The sequence below is a fragment of the Bos indicus x Bos taurus genome, chromosome 11 (genome assembly GCF_003369695.1).
Source record: "Bos indicus x Bos taurus breed Angus x Brahman F1 hybrid chromosome 11, Bos_hybrid_MaternalHap_v2.0, whole genome shotgun sequence".
Lineage (NCBI taxonomy): Eukaryota > Metazoa > Chordata > Mammalia > Artiodactyla > Bovidae > Bos > Bos indicus x Bos taurus.
This window is the reverse complement of record NC_040086.1, coordinates 61,928,761-61,953,809: the sequence shown is the minus strand read 5'-3', so window position 1 is coordinate 61,953,809 and position 25,049 is coordinate 61,928,761. Positions and strand designations below refer to the sequence as shown.

The following is a 25,049-nucleotide window of genomic DNA, read 5'->3' as shown; positions in this document are numbered from 1 at the left end:
ATGAAGAAAAATAAATACAGAGAGAATGGGAAGTGAGTATGAACTGTGAATGTGAACTATTAGTATATTACAAGAAAAATGTGACATAATATTACAAAATTAATAGTTTGTAACTGGGCCACCAGGGAAGCCCAAGAATACTGGAGTGGGAAGCCTATCCCTTCTCCAGGGGATCTTCCAGCCCTAGGAAATCAAACCAGGGTATCCTACATTGCAGGCAGATTCTTTACCAACTGAGCTACCAGGGAAGCCTCAATATTACAAAATTAACATTGTCATTTCCTTTTAAAGTTATTTTTCAATTTATCTTCAGAATATTAAACTGACACTTCCAAGAAGTATACCAGTTAATATTTCTTATTTCTCTAATGTTCAATTTATTTTCTTTATGAGTGCTCAGCTCAGTCGTGTCTTACTCTTGCCACCCTATGGACTGTAGCCCTGCAGTCTCCTCGGTCCGTGGGATCTTCGAGGCAGGAATACTAGAGTGGGTCGCCATATCCCCCTCCAGGGGATCTTCCTGACCCATGAATCAAACTTGTGTCTCCTGAATTGGCAGGTGGATTCTTTACCACTGAGCCACCTGGTAGACTCTCACAAATGAAAATCATCCATTTTACTGGAAGAAAGACCCAGTTATCAAAATCACCCATTTTACTGGAACAAAGATGATCTGACCAAGATCCACATTAGAAAACAAAGAGTGTTCATCAGTACAACTCTGAATTTCTTTTAATTTTTCATGTATAACTGTGACTATGAATTTAACTAAATCCTTCTCCTTCTCAAGCAACATAATGAATGCTAAGCTACATCTTTAAAAAATGAGAAGTGTGCCTTAATCATTGCTTTGCCACCTCTAGTCTTGCCTCAAATCCATGCCACAACCTCCCTGGGCTGAAAACATCCTAGTCATCTAAATAGTCAGCTACAGGCTAAATTTGGTCTTAGGATTTGAGAAGAACCAGGCTTAGGCCTGACCTCTACAACCAAGCCCCAGAATGCTTCTCACCCTGATGTTCATCTGAGACCCCTCCTGTTATAATTAGTTCAACTAATCTTCCCTGGCTAGCTGCCATTGACCAAACAAGAATCACCAAACTAAAGACATGAAAAGAGAATTCCAACAAATGGAAAAGTTGACAGGCCTCAAATATTTTTTAAGTGACACAGAGGCACTCAAATGGCTTTCCCTGAAATAGAAGGAAGGACTTCAATTTAAGAATATTAAGGGCCATTTTTATATAATTCAGATAGATTAAAGTTTTTTTTTTTTTAAGTTCCTCTAGGGACTTTCCTGGTGGCCAAGAGGTTAAGGCTCTGCGCTTCCACTCCAGGAGCATGGGTTTGATCCCTTCTTGGGGAACTATAACCTGCATGTGCCGCAGCCAAAAAAAAATTTTTTTTAATTAAAAAAAAAAAAAAAGAAAGAGATGTTTCAAAGTTCCTCTAAATTACAGCATAAGTACATAACACAGCCTTAGTTGGCTAGATGACAATAGGCCCAGCACCATTTATAAGTTTCAAATCATGTATGCAGATTGCCCCGTAGCTCTCAGATCCTTTGGGAAGCCAAATTCCAAATGCACCCATTGACACACCTGGCAAAAGTCCTAGCTGCTGATGAACCAGCAGGTCATAGGAGAAGGTATCACCTCCAACTATGGCAAGTAGTAGATACATTTATTTAGTACTCAATCAAATAGTAGTCACATTTATTTAGAATAATTGAGGACCCTGCAACAACCCCTGGGATGGAGAAAACTAGCAAATGGAGATGCAATTTTACAGGCAGACAGAAGGTGACATGAGGGCAGAATACACCAACTAGGGAATTAAGCCAGAGATCCAATAAACAATCCTCCTATGAGAAGGAATCTTAAGTGCCTGAGGAACACAGACTTGAGAGATGCCCAAAATAAGTTAAATCTTCTCCTGGCTGAGTATTACATATACTGAGAATTCTCCTACCTACTGACGTTAAATATTTTTATTAGTTAAACATTTCTACCTAATAACTTACAGTCAAAGTGCTTAAGAATGGAGATACTTAGCATTCTTATAATGCACAGAGCCTAGTTTTGAGACAAGAGATTCAAGCCAAGTGTAGCAACCAGATTTCAGGACATTTAAACATAAGTGCACACAACACACAGGTATAATACCCAGATCTGTGCCCATCATAAGGGATACAAGAGAAATCCCAATTTAGCATATTAGAAGAGCTCAAAATTTTGTTGTTGACTGGACTGAAACAAAAACTCTCACCAATTATGTATTCACATCATCGTTCAAGCTTTCCCCTCCAACTCCATACTTTAAAAATATATGTATCACCAAGTTGCTGGAGGCCTGAACACCAAAACTGGAATAGGAAAATAAAGAACTGTCATAGGTGACTTGTTCTGCTTCTGTTGGGTGACATGCGGTTATATTTATGGTGGCAATGCTATCCAAAAAGCCATCACCATTTTAAGAAAGGAAAGGAAAATTTACTGCCCCGTCAAACTGCACTCACATAATTTGTCTCATTTCAGCTTCTCAAAAACCCTATGGCATAAGTGTTAATACCCAATGTTTATATAAGTATTAATAAAAATGAAGATTCAGAAAAATTATGTGTCTATGATTACCTATCAGTAACAGGATTCAAACCTAGGTCCATCCCTTTTATCTTTCTCAGCAATTATATTAGAGGTGTTATTAATAAACTACAACCAAATGTGGGCTAAACTACTAAAAAAGTGCTGTGTTTCTCATCCATCATCTGTGACAGGTTCTTTCAGAGCATCTACCACTTCAAGACACTGTATTTCCCCCAGGGATATAATATTATCTTGGCCCACAGGGAACTAACAGTCTAGTTGGAGAAAGGAGCCATTGTTCCTGATAAGTTTTTAGCTTAGGAGGCAACAAAAGGACAAGCGTTTAGACACATTTATATATGAATTTCAGTGCTTACTAGCTGTGAACTTTGGATAAGATACTTAAATTTCATCACCTATAAATATACTACCTCTCAGGGTTCTTGTGAAGCTTAAATGAGACAACATATGAAAACAGCTTCAGTTCAGTTGAGTCGCTCAGTCATGTCCGACTCTTTGCGACCCCATGAATTGCTGCTCGCCAGGCCTCCCTTAGGGGCCTAATATTTGTCCATTCCTTTCCTTATGAAGTGGTACAAGCTAAGTATCAATGCACAGAAATATTAAGAAGTACAACAGCAAAGATCAATTTCATCTACTACCAAAAAATTCAGAAACAAAAATCCCAACCCTTTTACTTAAAAAACTGATATGCGGAGACAATGGATTTATGTGCCAATAAATTTATCACTTATCATAGCAACAGAGTTAATACACAGAGAATTTACAGTTGATGTTCAAATTTAAACAATGATAAACAGGAGCAAAATCATGTTAAACTTTTTTTCAGAGGGGAGAGGTGTGTCATCTTTTTGTGCAAAATTGTCAAATTTAAAAATGAAAACTACCATTTAGAGCAAAATTGGATGGCAAGTAAATGCAGTGTTGGATTGAATCATGGAAAGTCTGTCTGTGGTTCAGTTAATAGTAACGTTACTGGTGATAATTTCTTAGTTGTGATGTATGTGAGACTTTTTTACAAATCTAAAGGTATCCCAAGATAAAAAAGTTTATTAAAAAAGAAAAAGTGGATGACAAGAGAAAGGAATAACAATATACCCAGGTACTACCACTTAATACCTCCTGAAAGCAATTAGTTAGCCATTAACAGCAAAAGACTTGACACCAGTCAATCCACAACGCCCCTTCTGTAAGCTGCTCTACACCGTAACAACAAGAACATCTGGAGTTTAATAATATTCTCAATCTTTAAAAAGAAGTGACTTGTCCACTTATCTCTAGCATATTATTCCAATACTGGCTTTCTGGTAATTAAATGTCATCATTACAAAAACAAGCAAACTTCTGACAGTTACCTCTACCTTCTATTCTTGACTAAGACATTTATTCAGTCTGAACATAAGAGGCTTCCTTCATCACATATAAAGCATAATATGAATTTAGAAGTTTAATGACAAGTGACATTTCTGAGCTTTGTGCTAAAGGCAGATAAGAATCCCATCTGTTTTCAAAATAATGCAGGCAGTCAAAGTCTCTTATTTTATTATACAAAACTCAAGAGTTAATAAAGTAGTGATGTAAAACCTACTATGACATTTTTATGCCCAGGGCCAAATGATGGCCATTACTGATACAATTTTTTTAAAGTACATCTGCATTTATTGAGAGCCACATTAAGTGGTTGTGAACTTTACTAGCTGTGTTTTCAGCAAGATGGCTGAAGCTTTCACACTCTTGGGTCCTCAAAAAAAGGGTTTCCTTACATAAAGAGAAGGCAAGTCCCATGCTACACACTGATGACAGAGGTTTAAGGTAGCATCAGTTTCAAAGTGTACACACACACACACATACACACACATAACATTACTGCTTAATTTAGTTGAGATGCATTCTTTAAACCTTTTCCAAACACACATGTAGAATTAGAGAGCAATTTGCTAATTTCAAAGAAACCCTAATAATCTTTACAGATTTCAAGAGGGGAAAAAAAAAAACAAACAGCAATGCAGCAAAGTCATTTCTTCTGCTGAAATGACCTCCAGCTTCTACGAGCTACTCCCTGTTTCGCAATAAATGAATCTGAGACTCAGACCACGTACACACAAACGGAGAAGCTGAGAACACTAAAGCTTCCCCAACCGTCCTGGCTAAACCCACCTGCCTTTCCTCAACCCTCTCAGTTCCCCTTCCCGTCCGCACCCAGAGTTACCTCGACTTCGACCATGAAAAGAGAACAGGCATCAATCGGCAGCCAAAATCCTGTTTTATCATCATTTACAGCTACTATCCCGGGAAGCCAGGGTGCTACTAACCTGATTTCAGGGAGGCAGAACTAAATGCAGCAGACTACAAGGGTATAAATGATACGTTATCTGAAACGCCAACCCAGCAGCTCAAGACAGCTCAAATGTCAATTTAACGAAAAGGGTTTCGCAAACAGTATCTCAAATGAACATTTCCACTTCCAAACCACCCACCAACCTCTCCACTGCCGGTCCCCAAGTTCGGTACTGCTAGAGCAACCCCGGAGATAAGAAGAAGCGTGTCTTACCTTGTACAAATCTCGACATTTTAGGGATTTATTAAAATACGCTGGCTTACAAATATAAATATATTTAAATGTCTAGAGGAGTCAACGCTATAGAGGTCTTTCTTCCACTCCTGCTTTAACAAATGACGAATTCTTTCTTCTCTTCCTATGTTTGGCCACTTAGGAGAGTATTTACTCAAAAAACTAAAACTGCCTCCAAAAAAACAAAACAAAACAAAAAAAAAACTTAACCCCCTTCCCCACTTTCAAAAGACAGAAACTTGGTGCGACTGAGTCTGCTTGGAACTCCAGCCTACACTGCACCCCTGACACAAATGAGGGCCAGCTGGAGGCTCCCGGAAAAGGTAAAATCACACGAACTTAAATTTCATCAATGAAAGAGGCGGATCTAGAGCGGCTTCACCGCCCCCCCCGGGTCCCCACGCCCTCGGGGGCTGGACGGCCGCGGGCACAGGCGGGCCGCACCCCTACATCCCCTCCCCTTGCTGCCTTCCGGCCTCAGGACGGTTCCCGGGGAAACTCAGGCCAACAGCGGTTCCCGCCCCAGCAGGGATCGGGAGGAGGGGGAGGCCTGCCAAGGGGGACGATGCAGTCCTTTCTACCCGCTCAGAAACATCCCGGGACTCGGAGGCGCTAAGAATTCGGCGTGCCGTCCGGAGGCGGGCCGGGGCCTCCAGACGCCAGCCTCCCAGCTGCAAGCGGCCGCGGCTTTTTCCCGGGAGGGGCCGAAAGCTACAGAGCCCCTCCCCCGCAGCGGACACTAGGGGGCCACCCGCGAGCGGAGAACCCCTGTGCCGCCCCGAATCCGAGGGGCCGGAGTCAGCCCCAACCCTCACACATTCTAGTTTCTCTTGGCCGAACCCCAAATTCGGCCTCCGGGGCCAAAGTGCAGGTTGAGTAGACTGGCTCTACAAGCCTCAGAAAGGGCAACACACTCGCCCTTAGAGTGGTGGGAAGCCCGCCCCGGCCCCTCCCCAAACCGCCACCGAGACCCACCTTCCTCCTCTTCCTTTAGCAGCTGGGAAACTGGGGGCGTTTGTAGCGCCCCTGGAAGAAGACTTGCAGGCTGAGAGAATGTCACCTCTGAGGCACCCTTCTCTCTCCCTCTCTCCCCTCACAAATGCACCTCGAGCCCCTCGCCAGTTGTCACAGCCCAGCTGCTGACCCCCTCGGTCCACCTAGCTGCGGGATCCCGACATCCAAAGCCCCCACTTTCTCCTAAACACCTCCCCTCCCCCTCCATTTGGAGCGGCCCCTTCAATGCGGAAATGCACCCACCGCGCAGACAGACAGGAGCAGCCTCCAGTCAGGAGCCGAGGCGGGTTCAGGGCCTGGCCAATGAGACGCACGGAAGTGTCAGCGGGTGGGGCGTCTGCGGCCTGAGGCAACTCCCGGAGCCGAAGCTGCGATGGGGGCCGCGCGTTCTGCGGCTGAGAAAGGAGTGTTTCACCAGTACAACTCCCAGCCTTCCACAGATACTTTAGCAAGAGAGAGAACCTGAAGCACGATTGGTTATTTTCGTACTGCTTAAAAATGTTTCCGCTTACCAGAGATTGAAGATAGTTATGTACTCGGCGGATAGGTCCAGATCGCCCTCTGCCCCCCGCCTCCAAAAGCAACTACCCTGAGAGACCCCAGGCCCTTCTCAGTAAACACAAACTCTTCTCACACAGCTGGTGTCGGGAGGGTGAAAATGTCGGGAGGGTTAAGGAATAAGCAGTTGGATGTGTGGTACTTACTAACAGGAGGAGAAATGTAGGGCATCGAAGAAAATGCCATGTGAAGGCTCTCACACCATAACTACCACCCCAGTTCCAATTCCTACAGAGGTTGTCGTTGTGCTAGTCGGTTCACTTGTTCAATAAAAGGGGAAGTGACTTTGGTTACCCATCATGAGACACTTACCTTTTAGTAGACTCTTGAAGTCCTCAAGGAAAGAGGATTTTAAAAGCTAGAACGTTGGCAGTGACTCGGGGACTGCAAGAGGGCCCGCCCAACGCCGCTAAATCACACCTGGTATTGCCAACCCCACCTGCCTGTATGACCCAGTGCGCCGGCCAGTGGGTGTATCTCAGACTTTGCAAGTCATGACTCAACCCGCCTGCATTGGGACAAGTGAATTGTCAGCGCTATCTTAAGGTGCCTTCTATAAATCAAGTCATTCTAGAAGAGCTTGAGGCATTGGAAAACACTAATCAACCAAGGTAAGCGAGAGTTTTTAAATGACTCATTCTGTAAACAAACTATTCTCTTTAGTGCTGCATATTCCTATGGGAATGTTACTGAAGTAACATAGAAAAGGCCAATGATTCATTTGTCATACTGGAGAACGATAACGCTTGATAAAATCTTTTTTCTGTGAAATCCAAAAATATCACACCCAAAAACCTCTCAGCTATAAAAGTAATTTCCCCAAATAAAACCAAAGAAGTGTATAGAATCCAAATGTCTACTCTTTAATAAAAGCCTTTATGTACTGTAGAGGAATTTTTCCGGCACTAGTTAAGCAGTATTTATCCATCAGCGTCAACACCAAAATAAAATACTACCAAATAATTTGAGCCACATAGCGTTGCTTAGCTGAAAGGTGATAAAGTTGAAGAGTGGTGAAGAGTCTTTAATTATGGAGGTTTTATTGTAAGAAGGATGATCAGTTATTTTCTACCTACCAAAAGATTAAGGGAGAGGAAGTGAGTTTTAATTGCAGCAAGAGTTTTTGGTAAAATCTAAGGATGACATCTTGGTTTATGAGTGATTATATATTAAGATATAGTATCAAAGGATGTTGTACACTTGCTGCCTCAAGAAATCTCTAAAAAGAAACTGCCTGTCTTCAGTGGTTGCTGCTGCTGCTGCAAAGTCGCTTCAGTCCTGTCCGACTCTGTGCGACCCCATAGAGGGCAGCCCACTAGGCTCCTCTGTCCCAGGGATTCTCCAGGCAAGAAGACTTAAATGGGTTGCCATTTCCTTCTCCAGTGCATGAAAGTGAATAGTGAAAGTGAAGTCACTCAATCTTCAGTGGTTAAGTCGTATCAATTCAGAGGCTGGCTCTTAGAGAAGTAAAACTCTAGAAGCTGTATTCCCAAATATTATTTCAAATCAGGTCAGTTCACTTCAGTCGCTCAGTCGTGTCTGACTCTTGTCGACCCCCTGGACTGCAGCACACAGCCTTGCCTGTCCATTACCAACTCCCAGAGTTTACTCAAACTCATGTCCATTGAGTCAGTGATGCCATCCAACCCTCTCATCCTCTGTCATCCCCTTCTCCTCCCACCTTCAGTGTTTACCAGGGTCTTCTCAAATGAGTCAGTTCTTCGCATCAGGTGACCAAAGTATTGGAGTTTCAGCTTCAGCATCAGTCCTTCCAATGAACACTCAGGACTGATTTCCTTTAGGATGAACTGGTTGGATCTCCTTGCAGTCCAAGGGACCCTTGAGAGTCTTCTCTAACACCACAGTTCAAAAGCATCAATTCTTCTGCACTCAGCTTTCTTTATAGTCCAACTCTCACATCCATACATGACTACTGGAAAAACCATAGCCTTGACTAGACAGACCTTTGTTGGCAAAGTAATGTCTCTGCTTTTTAATATGCTATCTAGGCTGGTCATAACTTTTCTTCCAAGGAGCAAGCATCTTTTAATTTCATGGCTGCAGTCACCATCTGCAGTGATTTTGGAGCTCCCCAAAATAAAGTCAGCCATTGTTTCCACTGTTTCCCCATCTACTTGCCATGCCATTAAGTGATGGGACCAGATGCCATGATACTAGTTTTCTGAGTGTTGAGCTAAGCCAACTTTTTCACTCTCCTCTTTCACTTTCATCAAGAGGCTCTTTAGTTCTTCACTTTATCTGCCATATGCGTGGTGTCATCTGCATATCTGAGGTTATTGATATTTCTTCCGGCTGTCTTGATTCCAGCTTGTGCTTCATCCAGCTCAGCGTTTCTCATGATGTACTCTGCATATGAGTTAAATAAGCAGGATAACAGTATACAGCCCTGATGTACTCCTTTGCTGATTTGAAACGAGTCTGTTGTTCCATGTTGCTTTCTGACCTGCATACAGATTTCTCAAGAGGCAGGTTAGGTGGTCTGGTATTCCCATCTCTCTCAGAATTTTCCAGTTTGTTGTGATCGACACAGTCAAAGGCTTTGGCATAGTCAATGAGGCAGAAGTAGATGTTTTTCTGAAACTCTTGCTTTTTCAGTGATCCAAAGGATGTTGGGAATCTGATCTCTGGTTCCTCTGCCTTTTCTAAAACCAGCTTGAACATCTGAAAGTTCATGGTTCACGTACTGTTGAAGCCTGACTTGGAGAATTTTGAGCATTACTTTGCTAGCATGTGAGTTGAGTGCAATTGTGGAGTAGTTTGAGTATTCTTTGGCATTGCCTTTCTTTGGGATTGGAATGAAAACTGACGTTTTCCAGTCCTGTGGCCACTGCTGAATTCCAAATTTACTGGCATATTGAGTGCAGCACTTTCACAGCATCATCTTTTAGGATTTGAAATAGCTCAACTGGAATTCCATAGTGCCTTGTAAAATGGAATTTCTGTTTTCAGTGCTTTAAGTTTAAATTCTGAACCCCCAAACATTTTGTAAAAGAGCCTCTTACTCCCTCAGAACCTCTAGAAACAATCTCACTTGGCAGACCAGATGGGATTAAGGGGGAAATATCATGGCCATGGAGAAGTTTCAAGTCTTCTTAGAAGGCTATTGTCTATTTCTGAAATATATTTACATATTTTAATGACTGAAAAGTCATTTTGTGTGTGTATGTGTGGTCTGTTTTTTCATAATACACTACTGTGGAATTTTCGTTTGGGGTCCATGACACTGATAATCTGTAAAATTAGATATTTGTGATGTAAATGGATAGATTTACAGATGAAACTTTTACAGAAATTTAGGTGTTTGTGTGGGGAGCGGGGGCAGAATCTAAAGGAAGAAGTAAATGGTGACCTGGGAAGGAGTGTGTGTACATACAGGGATGAGTTGAAATGAGATTAACTGTAAACTAAAAGAATGCTGGAAGCCGATTTTTCACTGGTACTATATACTACCATCCAAGGATGATATAAATTCTGCTTATAATTTTCTCATTCTTTCTTCTACTTCTGAGTAGAAACTTAAGAAAATTCAGTTTAATTTACCCAGTTCTATGTCCTGGGATATATAACAACCTGTTGTATCTTTTTCTTTAGACAGGAACATTCTATCAACACAAGGAAACAATGGCTGTTGCCTTATTTCTAAGCATCCCTTTTTTGGTGCCTATTTAGATTTAATGCTTGACATAGTATCTGGTGCATAGCAAGGACTCAATAAATTTATTCTTTGTGACCAGTCTAGTGCCAGTAAATCTTTTCAACTTGCAGTGTTGTATCCTAGTCTCTACCCTTTGAGAGCTGTAAATAAGATTACATTTTTAACTTAAATTTAGAGGTAAAGAATTTTTAAGTTTCAGTTATTTCCACCTAGAATGTGAACTTGGGCCAATGTAAAAGAGTAATAGCAGAAAATGCACCATCCTGATGACTTGACAGTAAGCTTTCCTAACTATCCACCATGATCATTATCTAATATGGGGTGGTTTAGAAATTGCTGAAGTATGAAATTAGTGTACAGATCAGCAATGTGTGTGGTCTTTTAATTCTTTTCTTGTCTATCCTGACCCTGTTCCACACACACAAGAAAATAAAGCAGTGCAGTTTTGGAGAACATGTCAAAGACATAAAAATTTCTATGTCATGCCCAAAGTTTAGCCAAGAGACCAAGCAATAATTACACACTAAACTGTTGCCCACTCTCAACATTGGCACCCATCTATACTCATCTAAATCCTAGGCCACCCACTGAAAGAAGAAAAAGGGGACTACTATGAATTAGTCAGAAGTTGCCAGTTATTGACTAGACATAACAGTAGGGCATTTTACTTGAGTCAAAAGGTGACCAAACAGGGTTAACTGGAAAATGATATAAAGTAATATCTATGAAACAGACTACCAATGAATGTGTAGTTTAAGAAATGAATGATGTTTCCAAATACTTGAAGAAGAGAAAGACTTCATTCTTTCCTGTTGCCAACACCCTGTTGTTAATGAGTCAGGAAGTTTTCCGAAACAAGTTGTGAATTTCAATTATAACATATCCTTCCATTTATTCATAGTATGATTTTTAAAATTACATTTGAAGGTTATATAACTTTATATCACAACAATATTGCTTTATATCATAGCAATTATTTCAAATAAGATGTTTTTAAAAACAGAGTTTTTCACATTATCTCAAGAGTTGATAAACCAATCTTCTGACTAGTCTTACAAGTTACCAGGCTTGCAAAAATGCAATTTAACCACAACATGCATTATCTTGTTCATGCTTATGGATAATTTCCTTCCCGGTTCTCCTTTGAAAGTTGCATAGAAGTCAGGTTTTTTCTATGTTGTCTCCTGTTACTCTTATTCTACATGTTGTCCAGAGGAGAATGTTGGTGACAAATGGTGATGCCCATAAATTGTTAAATCTCACTTCTATGCCAAACTGCGTATAACCCCTTGATTATAGAGGCAGAATGAACAGGCCCAGGAATAACTGTAAAGAATAGTCTGTATTCACTCAGAGTTTCTAATAAACATAGATTGTTTATATAGTCATAATTCAGAAATATGAAAAAAACTCACTAAGGAATAATACATCTCTTACTAAACTTATAAGATAAAATAAACCTTATACTCCTTTACTAAGGTGATTTATACATAGGTGATAAAATTGCTTATTGACTTTGAAATCCTCAAAAAGAACTGGTAAATAGGAAAGTATTCAGTTTAATCCTGTTTTTCTTCCTCTTTTAAACATATTAAAGATTCCCCACTGTGCATTCCATCAAACATCTTTTGATGGCTTTCCAAACATCTCTGCCTCTGGTCTAGCTTATTAAATTTCCTGCCAGTGCCACCACTGGGAAGGAAAGGATAAAGAATTTCTGTTCCCTAACTTAGGCTCAGGGAATTTATTTTAAGCATTCACACTCACCACCCTAACTAAATATTAAAGAAAAGATCCTCAGGACTGTTCTTTGGATGAAGCTTAAATAACTGGGTAACTGTGCCATTAAAATGGGTAATATGATTAGCAAACAAAAGCTGTTTTTTCCCCTTCTTAGAATGAAAAGGAGTAGGACTGTCATATTAAAGACCATAGGAAAAAATGTGGTATACTGATGTTAAGTTCTGATATCATTTTTGATTGAACTTTTTAAAAACTTTTCAATAATGATGCACATCTTTAAAAAAAACAAAAACAAAAAACTAATGAGTACCAAAATGCCTATAAGGAATAGCAGTTCTCTCCTGCTCTGCCTTTCTTTATTCCAGTCCTGTTACCCAAGGCGACCATTATTCTTCTGACGGTTACCTCAGTTATACCTGATTGTTATTTTTAAGTGCTTATTTTGCTATTTCTTTGGTTTCTGGATTTTTGTTATTGTACATTTTGACTTCTTGTTATAATAGATATGGACTTTGCTCACGTATCCCTTGGACATTCTTTCCTCCATTGTTTTAGTCTCCTGAACTATATTTCCCAACCTTTCCTCATTGTAAGACAGAGAGAATATGGTATCCTATGGTAACCTGAAGGGAATTTGTAGATATGTATACTGGACTTCCTGAAAAATTAACTGCTTTTAAAATATATATAAAATAATGAAAATAAAAATAAATGTAAAGTAATATGAAAAATATTAACTGTTAAATTTGTAAAAAAAACCCTGAGATAGTGAAGGACAGGTAGCCTGGCATGCTGCAGTCCATGGGGTTGCAAAGAATCGGACACAGCTGAGCAACTGAACTGAGATGAAATCTTCAAATTTTTGAATGAGAAATTTGAACTTCTGTGCCTGAACATATTATTTTAAAATCAAGTTTTATGCCTGAAAGCTCTACATAGGTTCTGATAAAGACTTTCAACTGTTAATCTCTTCAAATTCTTGAGAGTCACTGTACTAGGCTGGAAAATGCCTCCCAATGATATCCAGTTCTTAATCCCCGGGACCTATGAGTATTATCCTGTATGGTAGCAGGGGCTTCAAAAATGGAACTAATTTAAGAATTTTCACATGGAGAGATTATCCTGGTTTATTTGGGTAGGTCCTAAATGTAATCACAAGTGTCCTTAATAAATGTATACGGAGGGAGATTCAAAGACAGAGGAGAAAAAACCATGTGATGATGCAAGGAGAGGGAGAAAAGATGATGTGATTCAAAGCCATGAGCTAAAGAATGAAGATGGCCACCACAAGCTGGAAAAGGCAAAGAAATGTCTGTCCCTTAGAGCCTCCAAAAGTTGCGTGGCCCCTCTTACATCTTGATTTCAGCCCAGAGAAATCCATTTCAACTTCCAGAACTGTAAGGGAATAAATACATGTTGTTATAAACCACCTGGACTGTGGTAATTTGTTTCAGCAGCCATAGGAAACTGATGCAGTCACCATTCATGAGGAACATTGCACAAATACATGGTAAAAAAAAAATTAAACCTTTTTTTGCAACCGTTCAAAAATGTATAATGATTGATATTCTATTCAAAGAATCTGACAGCTTTTTTGTCTACGAACACAGTGTTATGATAAGGCAAATGGATTTTTGAATCCAACTGAAGTTTTTTCTAGCAAGTATTTTAAAATAATGTTGAGGCTTTAATTTGTAAAACACACGTGCGTTGTTGGATCAATCAAGCTGAAACTACTTTGGATGACATTAAGAGGGCACATCAGCTGCAAACAATCAGAAGAATCTGATGTCTGTGAAGTCAGAGTTTCAGAGCCATCAGAGTTGCACCATCTTGGAGCTCCATGCTGGTGACAATGTGCTGAGTACAGCCAAGGATGTATTCTACCATCTGGACGTCTACTTCAGCAGCCAACTGCTGAGCGTACTGCTATTCACCTTGGATAAGAGGCCTAGTGGAACTACTAGACATTTCTTTTTTTTTTTTTTCTTCTTCTTCTTTTTTTCCTTTTTTTTTAATCACCCATTCCACCTCTGATTTCTTTGGGCCATCTTCTGATAAAGCCTGTGAGCAGCTGGAGGTAGCCAATCCAGGGGGTAGCAACTGCCTGTCCCAGGCCTCAAAGACTTAATATCATGCTTCACAGCTATAAGCCATTCAAAACATAAAATTAGAAAATTCTGGTTTGTATTACTCCTCCCATGACTGCTGTGTAATATGCCAAGAAAATAAGAATTTGGAGCAGAGAGCAGTGCTAGGAGAGAGAGGCTATTCTCAGTTATCAGTGACTTTCAAAAAGAATGTTACAGAGAAAACATTAGAGGTTGACAAACCTACTGAAGTTTTGGCTTTGCATGGACAAATTAAAAACTAAGATTATTCAAAAATAGAAATTTATTGAAGAACTACTGTCTGAATTTGGAGCATCACAGACATTCAGTTTGATACGTAAGCTTTTTTAACACAAATCAGCATGGGATAGAGATCAGATAAAGGCACAAACGGAGTAACAGGATAATGAAAGAAAAAAGGATCTAACTAGACCATAACTTTCCTCAAGTCATGTTAGCTTGAGGGCTTTTACCAGTTTCCTAGTGAAAAGGAATAAAACAATAATAATTATTTGAAATTTTCATGTGTATGTGTATGTATGTTGGTATACATGCATATTTCCATATATTTGTTTATAATTTATATACTTTCTTATTCCAAAAAGAATTTGAGGCCAAGACACACATATTCTTGGTTAAGTTCATTGCTTAGTAAACTGCAATGAATATAATTCATTCTGTAGTGGAAATTCAGTTTCATCATTCTCATCTAATCTTTCTTGTTATCTGTAGATAGCCATGTTAAAGAAGTCCTTTAGGCATTATTTCTTAAATGGCTTTTTCTCAGTAGAGTGAACCCAAATGATAACAGTCCAGATTCTAGGGTTCAGAGAGATTTAGGAAGTAAGTGAACTTCATTATTGTATATTAGGTGTACTAGATTAGGTATGTTATACATTAGAGTTGACCCTTGAATAATGTGGTGGTGGCAGGGGAAGAGGCGTTGACTCTACCCATACAGTGGAAAATCCAACTACTGCTGTTTCTGTCTCAAAAACAAAGCAACTGATAAATGATTCACCCAAGGGTAGGAAGCTACAACAATTTAGTTAGAATCAAGACTGAAACTCTAGTTCTTAGGATTCCACCTATTGTGATCTCTAATTGAACACAAACTCTCCCCCATACTTAAAGATCTATAAAATGAAAATTAAGGTACTATGTTGAGAAAAATCTGTATATAAGTGGACCTTTCCAATTCAAACTCCTGTTCAAGGATCAACTGTACATGATCAGTCTCTAAAACCGTAAACACTGAAGTCCCTTTGGAAGTATCCCTACAAAATATGTACTATTATCTAAGGGTTAGTTTGTTTTAATTTATTGGTATTTTTTTCTGTTTCAGGGTCTATAACAGTATTGATCTAGGGAGGCAGAAGAGTGTATTGGAAAAAGCAGACTTTAGAAAATAGCCTGTTTTTTATTTTTCGTCTGCCACTTAAAACTTGAAAACCCTGGATAAATTACTTGGTTAACTTTATTAGCCTTAATTTCCTCACTGAAAGATTAAAGTAACAACTAATATCCTGTCTTGCCTTCTACAGATATCATAAAGATCATCTTGGTCAGTGTTGGCAGGATGATTTCAACTGATGGTTTCCTGTATCGTTTGACATAAATTAATGTCATATGTGTTATTACTTGACTGTTCAGTTCACTCACTCATTCGTGTCCAACTCTTTACGACCCCATGGACTGCAGCACTCCAGGCTACCCTGTCCATCTCAACTGCTCAAACTTATGTCCATCAAATCGGTGATGCCATCCAACCATCTCATCCTCTGTCATCCTGTTCTCCTCCTGCCTTCAATCTTTCCCAGCATCAGGGTCTTTTCCAGTGAATCAGTTCTTGACTGTAATTACTTATTAAATATTTGTTTCTCCCTCCACAGACTGTAAGCTCCTTGAGAACAAGGACCATATCTATCTTGTATCCCCAGAGCATATCACAGTCTTTGGTACATATAGGCACTCAAAAGAAACTTGTTGAGTAAGTTATCAAACGAGATATTTATGAATGAATTTTAAAAGCAATGGAGTGCTATACAGGTCTACATTAGAGTTTTCCCATAATTTCTTTAGGAAACATATTTGGGATGGCAAATAGTTGACTTATAATTTTACTTGTAGAATACTAAAAGAGGCATTTCAAAACAAGTTTGTTGTAATAGAATATTTGCAAAGATGGTCATAATTCTTCCTACCTCTGTACCCTGCTCCTTTGCAACATCACTTTGCCACTCCTGTCATTAAGAGGTAGAATCTTTCCTCCTTACCTTGAGTCTGGGTGGTCTGGTGACTTTCTTTGATCAATAGAACGAGGCCAAAGTGATGTTGTGTGACATTCAAGCCTTAGCCTTAAGAAACTTTTCAGTAGTTCATCTCCTCTGTTGAAATGCTGCCCTGAGATCACTATGTGAAGAAGCCCGTCCTGGCTTACTGGAAAATGACAGCCCACTTGAGGTAGAAGAGTAGTTAAATTATAATAGGTATGTTTAAAATCAATATAAGATGATACTATCAGTGATTAAAAGGTGTGGTGGTTGTATATATGCTGCCATGGAAAAATATTCCTTTTATCTTCAGTGGGGAGAAAAGTCCAATTTTATATCCCAATTAAATTTCGTTTACCCACCCCTCCCACCCTGTTCCCCCCATTACTTTTGCTCAGTCTTTACCTCTGGCTCCAGGAACTTGCAGTAGAGGGAGAAGCATGGTCTGTATTTTCATTCCTCTTCCTCTCTCCTTCTGGTCGTAGTTCCTCAGGAGCTGAGAGACTGGAGGAAAAATGTGGATGATAAATATCTTTTTAGTTCCCTGGTTTGCAATTACAGTTCTTTGTTAGTTGTTACTGCTTTACTTCTATATGGCAAAGATGTAAATGCCAGCTTTCTAATGCAGCATTTATAAGATTTGTGAGAACAGGAGGAGAGTGCTTGCAATGTCTTCCAGCTATGCAGTTCCCTGACCTGGGAGATCTGGTGCAAACTCGACTTCTTTACCCTACCTCAGCTCTTATAATTTGTAACACACCCACAGACTCTGGTTTAAGGATCCCCTTACCCAAAGACTGCTCTCTTAGGTGGAACATTAGCAGGATGACTTAAATCCTGCTTCCTTCCAAGGAGTCTGTTGGCTAATGAGAAAATCCTACTTCCTTGCCACACCAAATAGTCTGATAATACACTTCTCCTTTGCTTCCTAGTTTCCACTCTGTCATCTCTTTCTTTTCTCCTTTCTCTACTTAAAGTAGTGCAGGGCAGATCAACAGGAAGGCTACCTAATACTGATGAACCTATTTTCAGGGCAGGAATAGAGACACAGACATAGAGAATGGACACAGTGGGGGAAGAAGAAGGTGAGACAAATTGAGAGAGTAGCATTGACATATGTACACTACCTTTTTTAAAATGAATAGCTGGTAGCAAGCTGCTGTATAACACAGAGTGCCCAGTGCTCTGTGATGACCTAGAGGGGTAAGATGGTGGGGAGGCAGTGAGAAGGAGGCTCTAGAAGGAAGGGATATATATATATATATATATACACACACACTTATGGCTGATTTGTGCTGTTGTATGGCAGAAACTAATACAACATTGAAAAGCAGTTATCTTCCAATTAAAAATTTTAAGAGAGATAGTAACCTAAAAAATATGCAACAAGTTGAGGTTGATGTTGATCTTCCCTTCTTGTGAGAAGTGATTTTTCAGTCTTTATACCTCCCCTGGTTTGGGAAGTAGGAAACCCGCTTCCCTGCTCCCCATGGAAAAGGTGCTGTACTCTGGCCTACAACAATGCTGACAATTTCTGTTTTCATTATCCTTCCTCAATCTTCTAGTCATAGAGACTGGGGATAGGTGGGGAAGGACTGGAATTGGAAGCAACAAAGCTCCAATTATTGAAGCTTTCTCTTTAAAATGAAAGATACTCAACACCTCTGTGCTCAGCTTGACATGTCACCAGCTCTGGGGCAATGTAAATCCTACTCAAATCCTGTGATGTGTCAAAAAAAGTTTTCAGGTAACAGAAAAACTCAAGGTGTGGAAATAATTAAATAAAATATGGAGGAAAACAGTTTTCAGATGAAGTGTGTTCATGAAAAACATAACCGGACAACTTAAACCATTTTATTTTTCACCTTCTTATGAAATTTCCAAGCATGGTTTCATTCGTTTATTCATCCAACAAATATTCATTGAACACCTACATGAATCAGACACTAGTAGGCCATGAGTTTATGGTAGCAAACTTGATAGAGAAGTTCCTGACTTAAGCGAAGGTGACAGACTATAAACAAGTAAATAAAATAATAGTTAAATACTGTAGGTTGAATGAAAAGCTGTGAAGGAAATAGAGTGCTGTGATCCAGAATAAGAAGGAGCATTAATATGATAAGGTGGTCAAGAAAAGCCTCTCTGAGGGCATTTAAGCTGCTGCCTGTAGGGGCTCAAATATAGTCCATATGGTGCTCTCCAGAAAGGTACCTTTTCCTAATTACAAAGAATCCATGTGTGGGTTAAAGTGGAGGCTCTGAACATTTAAGCCAAAACCTGAAGGATAAAAAGGAGTCAAGTCAGTCATGTAAAGACCTAAGGGAAAAAGTACTCCAGATAGAATATCAAATTACAGAGGCTCTGAGATAGAAAGAGCACTCTGTGTTCTAGGAGATGGCAGGAGGCTGGGGTGAGGAAATAAGAGAAGAGTGGCACAAGGTGAGAGATGCATCTGGAGAAGTAGAAAGGAATCAGACATTCAGGGCAGCTGAATAGGTTTTGGATTTTATCCTCTCCTTCATTTTAAGCAAGGGACTGACATGATCTGGTTTACATTTTTTAAAGACAATAGAGCTATATTTTGAAGGTAGAAATAACAGGAGTTAACAATGAACTGGATGAAGGTAGAATTGGATGAGGAGGGAGGAGTCATGGGGAATGAATTAAAAGGGAAGAGTCAAAAGTGGCAGTTCATCATAGCACCAGGTATTGAGATGGTCAAGGCTGAGGGGGAATTCAGATTCAAAGAGAGAAAATTCTGTTTGGTCATATTCAGTTTGAAATGCCTAGGAGACATAAGGAGATGCTAAGTAGATGTTTAAAGTTGTGAATCTGGAGGTCAAAAAGAAGTCTAGCCTGCCTGTATAAAGTTAGGAATTGTCAGCAGATAGTTTTTAAAGCTCAAGGACTAATATAGGGGAGAAGACATATAGAATAGAAAAGAGGGTACAGGAACTACAGCATTTAGAATCACATTAGAAAAAGGTGGTGTTAGTGGTAAAGAACCTGCCTGCCAATGCAGGAGACCCAAGAGGCTCGGGTTCAGTCCCTGGGTCAGGAAGATCCCCTGGAGAAGGACATGGCAGTTCACTCCAATATTCATGCCTGGAGAGTCCCATAGACACAAAGGAGCCTTGTGGACAGTCCATGGGGTCACAGAGCGTTAGACAAAGACTGAGCAACTAACAAGCAAGAGCAAGAGGAGCCAGTTATTTAAGAAAACCAGTCTAGTGTGCAATATAGAGTCCAGCAAAGAGAGTATCAGAAAAGGCCAATTATGAAAGTTTAATTAGTACAGAAAAGAGAGCCAAATTGAGATTGTTACTTTTATAGGCGTGATAGGGAGATTGAAATAGGGAGATTGAAGTTTGCCATTTATCTTAGCAATGCTAATTATAAGAAGGCAGTGGAACTTTGAAGTTCTGAGAGAAAATTAATTCTGAACCTAGAATCCTATAGACAGAAAAAGCATTGAAGGATGAGGGCAGATGAGGGAATTTTAAACTATTTTTTGATCTCTCATACAACCTTTCAGAAAAAAAAAAAAGAAACATGGGAAGCTGGTAATAGGATCTGCTCTATGAACGCAATAAAAAGATGTTTCAGTGCAAATATTTAGACTTCCAAGGTGATCAGTAGTAATAAGAATGAAAAGTAAGAAGGAACTCAGAAGAACATCTTTAAGAAAAAAGTAGATTCATTTTATACAATAGCATGTTTAAAAAACCTTAATAATTTTAATGAGAGTGACATGTTTTTCCTGTCATCAACCAAAAAAAAAAAGACAATTAAAATCTTTAGTAAAGGCAAAAAATTGTGTAAATCATGGTCCAAATATGAAACTAAGATGTGACAGTATTATGAGTAATAAATGGAAAAGAGAATCTGTTTGACATTGACACCTAGAACATTCTCCTTCAATAAGCATACATTTAATAATATGGTTTACATTTGTCTTTTTACACATCTGTTTATACAATTGATTCAGCAGTAAATGAGATTTACAAAATTGTAATATTGAAAAAAAGCTACTGGAGGTGATGGAATTCCAGTTGAGCTCTTTCAAATCCTGAAAGATGATGCTGTGAAAGTGCTGCACTCAATATGCCAGAAAATTTGGAAAACTCAGCAGTGGCCACAGGACTGAAAAAGGTCAGTTTTCATTCCAATCCCAAAGAAAGGCAATGCCAAAGAATGCTCAAACTACCGCACAATTGCACTCATCCCACACGCTAGTAAAGTAATGCTCAAAATTCTCCAAGCCAGGCTTCAGCAATATGTGAACCGTGAACTTCCTGATGTTCAAGCTGGTTTTAGAAAAGGCAGAGGAACCAGAGATCAAATTGCCAACATCTATGGATCATGGTAAAAGCAAGAGAGTTCCAGAAAAACATGTATTTCTGCTTTATTGACTATGCCAAAGCCTTTGACTGTGTGGATCACAATAAACTGTGGAAAATTCTGAAAGAGATGGGAATACCAGACCACCTGATCTGCCTTTTGAGAAATCTATATGCAGGTCAGGAAGCAAGTTAGAACTGGACATGGAACAACAGACTGGTTCCAAATAGGAAAAGGAGTACGTCAAGGCTGTATATTGTCACCCTGCTTATTTAACTTATATGCAGAGTACATCATGAGAAATGCTGGACTGGAAGAAACACAAGCTGGAATCAAGGTTGCCTGGAGAAATATCAATAACCTCAGATATGCAGATGACACCACTCTTATGGCACAAAGTGAAAAGAAACTAAAAAGCCTCTTGATGAAAGTGAAAGTGGAGAGTGACAAAGTTGGCTTAAAGCTCAACATTCAGAAAACGAAGATCATGGCATCCGGTCCTATCACTACATGGGAAATAGATGGGGAAACAGTGGAAACAGTGTCAGACTTTATTTTTGGGGGCTCCAAAATCACCGCAGATGGTGACTGCAGCCATGAAATTAAAAGGCGCTTACTCCTTGGAAGGAAAGTTATGACCAACCTAGATAGCGTATTGAAAAGCAGAGACATTACTTTGCCAACAAAGGTCCGTCTAGTCAAGGCTATGGTTTTTCCTGTGGTCATGTATGGATGTGAGAGTTGGACTGTGAAGAAGGCTGAGTGCCGAAGAATTGATGCTTTTGAACTGTGGTGTTGGAGAACACTCTTGAGAGTCCCTTGGACTGCAAGGAGATCCAACCAGTCCATTCTGAAGGAGATCAGCCCCGGGATTTCTTTGGAAGGAATGATGCTACAGCTGAAACTCCAGTACTTTGGCCACCTCACGTGAAGAGTTGACTCATTGGAAAAGACTCTGATGCTGGGAGGGATTGGGGGCAGGAGGGAAAGGGAACGACAGAGGATGAGATGGCTGTATGGCATCACTGACTCGATGGACGTGAGTCTGGGTGAACTCCGGGAGTTGGTGATGGACAGGGAGGCCTGGCGTGCTGCGATTCATGGGGTCACAAAGAGTTGGACATGACTGAGCGACTGAACTGAACTGAACTGAATATTGAAAAAAATAACTTTAAAAAATAAGTTGAAGGACAAAATACAAAAGACAATTATCCTAACACAGTAAATGTTATAATTATTGACTGTGTAAAAGTAGTGATACAGCTAATGGAAGTTGGGAAGTGGAGGGAAGTGAAAGGATGCAAAGGCACTCATCTTACATAATGGAGGAATTAAGAGACATTTTTAAATGTGTGGATGAACACTTTCTAATGGTAGATCAGAAAATAGAAGTTTAACGACCCAATCAAAAAATAGGCCAAAGAACTAAACAAACATTTCTCCAAAGAAGACATTCAGATGGCTAACAAACACATGAAAAGATGCTCAGCATCACTCATTATCAGAGAAATGCAAATCAAAACCACAGTGAGGTACCATCTCACGCGGGTCAGAATGGCTGCTATCCAAAAATCTACAAACAATAAATGCTGGAAAGGGTGTGGAGAAAAGGGAACCCTCTCACACTGTTGGTGGGAATGCAAACTAGTACAGCCACCATGGAGAACAGTGTGGAGATTCCATAAAAAACTGGAAATAGAACTGCCATATGACCCAGCAATCCCACTGTTGGGCATACACACCTAGGAAACCAGAATTGAAAGAGACACGTGATGAACACCCCAGTGTTCATTGCAGCATTGTTTACAATAGCCAGGACATGGAAACAACCTAGATGTCCATCAGCAGACGAATGGATGTGAAAGCTGTGGTACATATACACGATGGAATATTACTCAGCCATTAAAAAGAATACATTTGAATCAGTTCTAATGAGATGGATGAAACTGGAGCCTATTATACAGAGTGAAGTAAGTCAGAAAGAAAAACACCAATATAGTATACTAACGCATATATATGGAATTTAGAAAGATGGTAACGATAATCTTATGTGCGAGACAGCAAAAGAGACACCGATGTATAGTACAGTCTATTGGACTCTGTGGGAGAAGGTGAGGGTGAGATGATCTGAGAGAATAGCATTGAAACGTATATTATATGTGAAACAGATTACCAGTCCAGGTTCGATGCATGAGACAGGGTGCTCAGGGCTGGTGCACTGGGATGACCCTGAGGGATGGGATGGGGAGGGAGTTCGGAGAGGGGTTCAGGATGGGGAACACATGTACACCCATGGCTGATTCATGTCAGTGTATGGCAAAAACCACTACAATATTGTAAAGTAATTAGCCTACAATTAAATAAAGTAATAAAAAGAAATAGAGGTTTAAATATATTTAAAGCAATTAAGTAAGAAATAGAACTTAATGTACTATAATAAAAATTGGAAAGACAAGACCAGGGAAAGAAAAATGGAGGCTGATGTAATTAAGCTAAGTTCTTATTGTTCTTTTTCAAAGTGTGGAGTCAATTTTTAAAAAGTCAGAAATTGAATCAAGTGGTAGTATGTGTGTATTATTTTCAAGGATAGAGGTATCTATCAGAAGTACTAAAAAACAGTTTCACATAGCTATCTTTAGTGGTTTTCAAACTGTGGAAGTGAATCAAGTTAGTGGGCTACAATCTACATTAGAAGGGCAAAAAAGAAAAAGTATGAACAAGTAAAATTCTTGAAACATTTATCATCTGTGTGTGTGTGTGTGTGTGTGTGTGTGTGTATGTGGGTGTAAAATGTATTTCCTACTTGGGTCCTCGTCAAAAATGTAATCCAGGAAGTAAACTAAGTTGTGGACAGTAATTGGGCAACATTTTTATCTTTTATTTTTCTACTCCATGTATTTGAATTTTTAACTCATACATGTATTAATTTTATAATAATTAAAAATATATATCTGTTTTTTATTACATTAAAAAATTCATAAGCTTCCATAAGATAATGTGGTATATTTCCTAACAAAAGCAGATATTAGGCAATTTTCTTAAGAAACAAAATGACAGGCAATCTTACCATCACTTAGCAAGAAAGGAAAAGTTAACAGCAAGTTTTAAAGATTACTTAAGGCTCAAGAGAGGGAAGCCTGGGGCAGAGCCAAGAATTTAAGACTTTAGGAGTGGATTAAGTGGATAAAAGAAATAAAAGTTCAAATATCACTTTCAGGATATAACCCAATACTAAGAATGACCTTGAATCAACAAATAATTTTACCTTATTGTCTGTAATGTTTCATCTATCAGTGAACAATATAATTGCTTGCATTTCTATGGTGACTTTCAACTTTCCTCAGTTTGCATCAAATATGATACAATTTTAGAGCACCTGTTTGCCCAGATCCTCCGTTTTCTAAAAGCTTTTACTCCACTGGGGTGAGATCTCTGTAGCCATGTGCAATTTGTGACCTACCACCTAGCCATAAAAGTGTTGGTCACTCAGTCAGTCATGTCTGACAGTTTGCAACCCCAGGGAATGCAGCCCACCATCCTCCCCTATCCATGGAATTCTTCAGGCAAAAATACTGGAGTCAGTAGCCAGTCCCTTTTCCAAGAGATCTTCCCCAGGGATCAAACCCAGGTCTCCTGTGTTGCAGGTGGGTCCTTTACCATTTGAGCTATGAGGGCTTCCCTGATAGCCTGCAAAGTGTTGGACACGACTGAGCAACTAAGCAGAGCACACACCTCGCCATACCTACTTTGACCAAGGAGACTCCTGACCCAATCTGTACTAGTCAGACTTTCTCTCCTAGGAATTTAGAACTGAGAAATGGTGGTCATTTTGTATTGATCCCCTGGGGAATAAGGATATCATTCTGGGACAGCCATATTTGGCCCATACATATAGATACCTGCTCTTCCCATGCCTTCATGTTCACACTTCCTTTATCACCTTGCTCACTCCTTGCACTTTTCAGTGTTAGATACCCGAGATTCTGTCATATACCTCTTGGGATACAGAGTTGATATGCATTGGAGATCAGGTCTGTGTGCTTTGAATACTGTTTTCCTGTTAGGACCAATCTTAAAGGAGTTTATTCCAGAGGGCCGGGACATGTAGGAATCAATAAGAAAATGGCACCACAGGTAACTGACAAGTTTATATTG

At 39.6% G+C, this 25,049-nt stretch overlaps 1 protein-coding gene across 3 annotated transcripts in view; it reads right to left on the bottom strand.

Moving 5' to 3' along the window:
* The window catches only part of UGP2 (UDP-glucose pyrophosphorylase 2), a 57,287-nt gene extending 50,041 nt beyond the window's left edge, over positions 1–7,246 (bottom strand). The window contains exon 1 of one of the 3 annotated variants that reach the window (XM_027555626.1): positions 7,063–7,246. Coding sequence is in view for 1 of the 3 variants with exons in the window: in XM_027555624.1 (XP_027411425.1) it covers positions 5,158–5,176 (19 nt within the window). In the remaining 2 variants the exon portion in view is untranslated. Of the gene's footprint in view, positions 1–5,157; positions 5,828–6,153; positions 6,439–7,062 lie in introns of those variants that run through there. The other 2 variants (XM_027555625.1, XM_027555624.1) reach the window with 2 other exon arrangements.
* Between the last annotated feature and the right edge of the window lie 17,803 nt (positions 7,247–25,049).